General features: G+C 35.6%; 1 protein-coding gene across 1 annotated transcript; it reads left to right on the top strand.

The window, feature by feature from the left end:
* The first annotated feature begins 250 nt into the window (after positions 1 to 250).
* crygmxl2 (crystallin, gamma MX, like 2) lies at positions 251 to 6,527 on the top strand. The gene is made up of 4 exons (XM_056469005.1): positions 251 to 330; positions 2,968 to 3,004; positions 5,529 to 5,771; positions 6,249 to 6,527. Exons 1-4 carry the CDS (start codon positions 251 to 253, stop codon positions 6,525 to 6,527), a joined length of 639 nt encoding a protein of 212 aa, XP_056324980.1.
* The last annotated feature ends 608 nt before the right edge of the window (positions 6,528 to 7,135 follow it).

Raw genomic sequence — 7,135 nt, 5'->3', positions numbered from 1 at the left:
CTGTGGCTATTGTTTTACAAAAGCTGTCTTTCTCTGGAGTAAAACCGGCCAAAAAAAAAAAAAAAACAATACACAAAACAGAACGTTGCTCCTCATCTTGATGAAAGGAGAGATGTGGGGGCCTTTGAAAACAACAGAAACACAAGGCCGACTCTCTTTGGCCTTTTGCCTGTCAGCTGAGGCGTTTGCTCACTGTCCTAAAGTTGAAACAACCATCACAAAACAACACAAACATAAACACATGAAATGCATGACCTACCTCAACACAGCCTTGCATCAGAGCGGCTCTTCGGGCTATGGAAGCAAAAAGAAGGCAACATATTGTCGGAGGTTATGTCAACACATTCGCCAACAATCAATAGTGTCAGAATCACTTAGATGAGCGTGTCTGAAATGCACAGCGCGGGAAAAATACACACCAGATGGACTATAATGTGTCCTGTGATGAAATGCTCTGTGATGCCGCTATTTGTAATAAATAATTCAGTCAAAATCTCCGGACTGAGCGGTTGATAAAGTGTCTGTCAAGCTGCTTTGCCTCAGTCTGAACAGAATGTGACGCTTGTGTTTGCCTGTAATTGCATTTTTGATGGAGACATCAGAAAACAAAGCTATAGAGAGCCACTGCAGCTATATGGATTTAAAAAGTGTGATGATGTCAAAGAGTATCATGCTTGCAAACGGAAGGAAAGTGTAAAGTCTAACTTTTGTATTTTAGGGACAATTTGATTCTTCAAAAGTTAATAAAATGATGTAAATTTCATTCATAAAATTTGTTTCAAGTTTAAAAAAATTCTCCAAATTGTATGGATGGATGGATAGATAGAAATGTATAGAATGCCTAAAATCGAATGTCAAAGTATGAAATGATTGCTACTTTATACATTGCCTATTCTATAGAATGCAGAGTGCCATGTGTCAAAGTATGTAACTGGCCTACCCCCAACATTTTTTCCGCCACAGATGTTGGAGGTAGTGCTTGGGTCGTTGTTTGATTATGACGATCGAAGCACGTGACTGTTATTGTAAGACAGCGGCCGGTAGGAGATTCCACTACCACATCACAGACAATATTGTAGCAAATACTTCAATCTCAGTTCCAGTAAGAACATCATATGCTTTATTTCGTATTCCTTCCACTTACATATCCGTAATGATCAATAAAGGCTTTTGTTGTGCTTTTCTCACACTTTGGCTAAATGATTCGTGTCATTCTACACTACTGACAAAAGTCTTGTCATTGATCCCAGTTGTAAGAGCAACTAATAATAATTTGCCTTTTAGTTGATCATTTGGAAAAGTGGCTGAAGGTAGATTTTTCTGATGAATCATCTTTTGAAACTGCATCCCAATCATTAAAAATACTACAGAAGACCTACTTGAACCTGAATGGACCCAAGATTCTCATAGAAATCAGTCAAGTTTGGTGAAGAAAAAATTATGGTTTGGGGTTACATTCAGTATGGGGCATATAATAGAGCTGCAGAATGGTTGCCAACATCCATAGCCTGAGGTATCAAGACATTGGTGCTGCCCATTACATTACAAACCACAGGAGAGGGCAAATTCTTCAGCAGCTTCTCATATTTCAGCCTCCACATCAAAGAAGGTCAATGTACTCCAGGATTGGCCAACCCAGTCACCAGTCTGAACATTATTGAGCATGTCTGGGGTAAGATGAGGGAGGAGGCATTGAAGATGAATCTAAAGAATCTTGATGAACTCTGGGAGTCCTGCAAGAAAGCTTTCTTTGCCATTCCAGATTACTTTATTAATGAGTTATTTAAGTCATTGCAGAGATGTATGGATGCAGTCGTCCAAGTTCATGGGAGTCATACACAATATTTCCTGCACCATGACTTTATATTCAATACTGTACTTTATTTCTGTTAAGTGACAAGACTTTTGTCTAAGCAAAGTCAGATCTTACTGACCTAATTAAAAAATTAAAAATCAAGACATAATTATATTTTATTTTGGTAAAATAAGTGTAATCTAGAGGCCTTTGCCTTTCATATAAGCCACTTCTGATACCAAATGATCAACTTTTGTCAGGTAGTCTATATAATACCTAGGAATTCTATACAATACCAGGATTTCACACATTGTTGGTAACATATTTTTAAAGGTAACTCAGTCTTATGGGGAATTTTGTCTTACTGATGCCACAGATATTTTTATTGCACGGAGTTTTAATTACATTTAATTGAGTTTTTATATTACTATTTTACAAATAAATACTGTTAAATACTAGCATAACCAACATAACCTACGTCAACATAACCTCAACAAAACAAAAAAAAGAGGTAACCATTAAAAATGTAGAAAATTTTATTCTCGAAAGTTGCCAAAGTCACTGATAAACATCTTAAAGTAAATAAAAAATGTCATTTTACCTAATTTAATCACCAAATTAAATAATTTTTAACTAAAATAATTAGTTTTAAATATTGAGTTCTTTTTCATTAAACCCTTATGTTCATATTAAGAGACAGAAAAAACCTTTTCTTCTGGAACGTTTCCAAACCTCTCAGCATCCCATTGTGTCCACCTGATGGACCTCAGCTTAAAATAACCCAGTTCAAGACACTGCCTAATGAAAAGTATGATTTAACTTAAACGACACTTATACATTCTGTTAAAACTGTTTACATGCCATTTTTTCCTTCACATTGTGCCATATATAGAATGCCTTTTGTAGCGTGTTGTGAAAAGGTCATGGCTGAACAAGGCTCGGTGTGTGTTGGTAAGGCTCGTGAGGTGAGGCAGATTTGTATAGGTAAACTCTAGCATTGGGGAATAATGGCATAGTGGCTTTAGTTGTCTTTAGAGAAATGCATAATGGGAAAGGTCTGTGACGTTTTCAAAGGTAAACTCTAGTCTCTGTGACGGGCCTCTGGCAGCAGCGTTTCTACATCTCTAGAAGAGTATAAAAGCTCCAGCCGCTCTTCTGTGACTGAACGGCAGTACGGCGTCCACAACCTGCTCTGCAACCATGGGGAAGGTAGGCGATCAGAACAGTACCACGATAGTTAGTTAGTCAGTCAGTTAGTTATAGTAAGTAGGCTGGTTAAAACTGCTATTTGCATAAGATGGTGTGAGGTATTTGCCACATCATGGACGCATGCGATGAACACCAATGCTGAAAAACTGCATTCAATTCAGCAAAAAGGCAGCTGGTGGGCATTGCAGTTTTAGCAAAACTGAACTGCTATTGCTCAGCACTCCTTTTTTACATAATTGGGATCAGCAAACAGCATCCCATACTGGTTCCATCAGGTCAAACATGCCTTGTGCTGGTGACCCAGATTTTTTCAGCAGGAATCATTGGCTTGAACCCAAATCTTGACACACAAATGAGAAGATAGTATCTCGAAATTAAATGTTCAGAAAAGAAGATTCATATATAATATAATCTGAATATATGATCAGAAAACCAAGTTTGCTTTATGGTATTTTGATTCGTAGCCAAAAAAAGTAAATAAATATACTAAATAATAATATACATTTATACATACTTACTCCCAGGGCTGCTTATATTGAAGTTTATATTTAGCCACACCATGTTTAGCCACACCATGTTTAGCCACACCATTGTAACATCTAATTGTTAAGAGGTGGGCCGTTAGCCTAATGCTCAACGACTGATCTGGAGGACCAAGACATACACACATACACTACGGACAGTTTAGCTTACCCAATTCAACTAGCGTCTTTGGACTTGTGGAGGAAACCGGACCAATATACATACATACTGTATAGATATTTTAAAGAAACCACTACACTTTTTAAAATGACTTTCATCTTCTTAAATTAACTTTAACTTAAATTAAAATGGAATGAGAAAATATAAAGCATAAAAAAAGTAGAAAATGTTATTAAATATGATTATTTTAGAATTATTGATTTAGTAATCTAGTGCAGAGTAAATTGAGGATTTTTCTCAGGTTCTGGTGTGTAGGTAGGTTCAGTAATTTCACTTTTATGGTAGGTTATTTATACTGTAGGTTCTTTTCATTGGCTTTAAAGTGAAATAAAAACTCATTTTAGATAAAAAAATTCAGTCACGCTATATTTTAAGATAAAATTCTGGCTATTAACTAAAATATACAGTTGAAGTCAGATTTATTAGCCCCCTTTGAATTTTTTTATTTCCTTTTTAATTATTTCCCAAATTATGTTTAACAGAGCAAGGAAATTTTCACAAAATGTCTGATATTTTTTTCTTCTGGAGAAAGTCTTATTTGTTTTATTTCGGCTAGAATAAAATCAGTTATTATTTTTTAAAACCCATTTTAAGGTCAAAATGATTAGCCCCTTTAAGCTATATATTTTTCGATAGTCTACAGAACAAACCATCCTTATACAATAACTTACCTAATTACCCTGACCTGCATAGTTAACCTAAATTAACCCAGTTAAGCCTTTAAATGTCAAATATTATTTACTGTCATCATGGCAAAGATAAAATAAATCAGTTATTAAAACTATTGTTTAGTAATGTGTTGAAAAAAATTATTCTCTCCATTAAACATAAATTGGGCAAAAAAAATAAACAGGGGGGCTAATAATTCAAGGGTGGGTAATAACTCTGACTTAAACTGTGTAACTTTTACCTCAGTAAACTACAAATTTGCTGCTCATTAGTAGATTGCAAGGTAGAAGTTTTTTAGGTATTGTTTTTTTTTAGGTATTGGTTAGGATTAGAAATGTAGAAAAAGATCATACTTTATACCTTATAAGTACTAATAAACAGCCAATATCTTATTAATAGACAGGTAATACGCCAATAGTTAATAGTGGGAATTGGTACTTAAGTGAAATGTTACCACAATTTCAGATGGCACTTAGAGGCTTTTGCATCTGAACTCTTTATTTATATACTTCTATATAACTGATATATACAGATATTTCAACTGCATAGCTTATATTATTCCTCTGAAATCAATAGACCCTTTTCACATTTCTGGGTTTTTCAGTAGCGGAAGGCATCTTGGTAGGGTAAATTTAGAGTGCAGTGAATTGGAAAGAACAACAAATAATTTTTTACAGTCCTATTTGCTGAAATAATAAAAGAAAAACTCCTCGATGGTGTTATCAAGACTTTCAGAAAAAAAAAAAATTGTGTGAGACTGATGACATCAGCAAGAGGAGAGAATAACGTCAAATTTACTCTCAGCCCCATAGACGCTGCATTAGAAACACTTCTCATAAGCGGTAATTTGGTTTTTGTAATTTGATGCAAAGATGATATAATACATTCATAAATACATATAAATGTTCATATGTTTTTTAAAAAAATAATCAAGATATTAAACACTTTCAAGGATTTAAGATTATGATGACTGTAAAAAGCATCATAAGTCTTGTGAAAAGGGTCCATAACTTTGATCTTCTCTGAAGGTGGCAACTTCTAGCAGTGATCCTTCAAAATGTACTTATTTACTGAATAAGTTTTGACAAAATGAGTTAAGTTAGTGTTTTCTGCCCACTGTACCTTCTCTAATCAACATCTTTTCTGTGGTCAGATTGTCTTCTACGAAGGCCGCAACTTCCAGGGCCGCTCTTACGAGTGCTCTGCTGACTGCTCTGACACCTACAACTACTTCAACTGCTGTAACTCCATCCGGGTCATGGGAGGTCACTGGGTGGGCTACGAGAAACCCAACTTCATGGGCTATCAGTACGTCCTGGGCCGTGGGGAGTACCCTGACTATCACCACTGGATGGGCTTCAACAACTGCATCAGATCTTGTCAGATGTTCCCCCCAGTAAGTCAATCAAACTGATGGGTTTCATTTCACACAGTTAAACACCTTCACACAAAAAAGCAACGTCAATCAATCAGTCCTTTGAAGTATTTCATATATGCAGAGGGGGGAAAAAAACACAGGTTCACAGGTCCGCCAGGAGATTTAGTTATTTGAAATGGAGCAAGACACACTCGGATGACTGCGCAGCTCATCATCATTCCATTCATCCCTGCTTTTTTTTATTTTTTGGCAGAGGAAGAATCATGACACTGTCACTAGAGTTAGTTCGACGAAAAGTGACTAAACGTCTACTTGAAAATCTTTGAAAGTTGTAGGTTTACAGCAGGAAGTCGTGTTCAAAGGCTCAGTTTTAAACAGCGGCGTCAAGAATGCAGAGCTTTGCCTCCCAAACGTTCTGACAACTGGTCTCTCAAATGCGCTGATTATTGACTCCTCTAAAGCCCTAAACACTGTTTTTGCTCTCCACTCCAACAGTACAGAGGAGCCTACCGTATGAGGATCTACAACAGGCCCGAGATGTACGGACACATGATGGAGTTCACCGATGACTGCCCCAATGTCTATGATCGCTTCGGCTACCACGGCATCTACTCCTGCAACTGTATGGAGGGCTTCTGGACCTTCTACGAACACCCCAACTATAGAGGCCGTCAGTATTTCCTGAGACCCGGAGAATACAGAGCCTGCAACGACTGGGGTTGCATGAATCCCATGATTGGCTCCTTTAGGAGAATGAGGAGCAGTTTCATGTAAACGCTGTTTTGCTATTAAAGACTAATTAAAATGGGTTTCGCATGCTGCCTTTTCTTCATTACACTCGCTAGCGAAGAAAACTGAGAGTCTGTTCAGCTTGCCAGTTGTTTTTCAAATGAGAGATCCATTGATCTACTTCCCAGTGCACATCAAAATAAAGACTGAATGTCTGTTTCAAGCCAAACCTGCCTTTTTAAATCTGACGTTCATTTTAGTCTCATTCCAAACCATGAAACGTGGCCATTTGAGAGGATAATTTCTATTCAATTATGGTTAACACTTTATATTAATGGACTTCTTTAGACGTTATGTTGACTATAGGCAACTTTGCAAGCAGTGTTGGTAAATGATAATAATAATAATAATAATAATAATAATAATAATAATAATAATAATAATAATAATAATAATAATAATAATAATAATAAATAAAAATATAAATAAAAATACAAATAAAATATATAATAAATTTAAATAAATTAAAAATAAATAATTAAATAAAAACAAAATGCAAAAAAAAAACTGTTTCACATTACTTTCTTTACTAAATAAATAAAAAAATAAAATAAAAGCGACTTAAGATTTCAATATATTACTGTTGTTCCAAC

This window comes from Danio aesculapii, chromosome 12, assembly GCF_903798145.1.
Source record: "Danio aesculapii chromosome 12, fDanAes4.1, whole genome shotgun sequence".
In the NCBI taxonomy this organism is placed as follows: Eukaryota; Metazoa; Chordata; class Actinopteri; order Cypriniformes; family Danionidae; genus Danio; species Danio aesculapii.
This window is presented reverse-complemented; position numbering and strand designations above follow the sequence as displayed.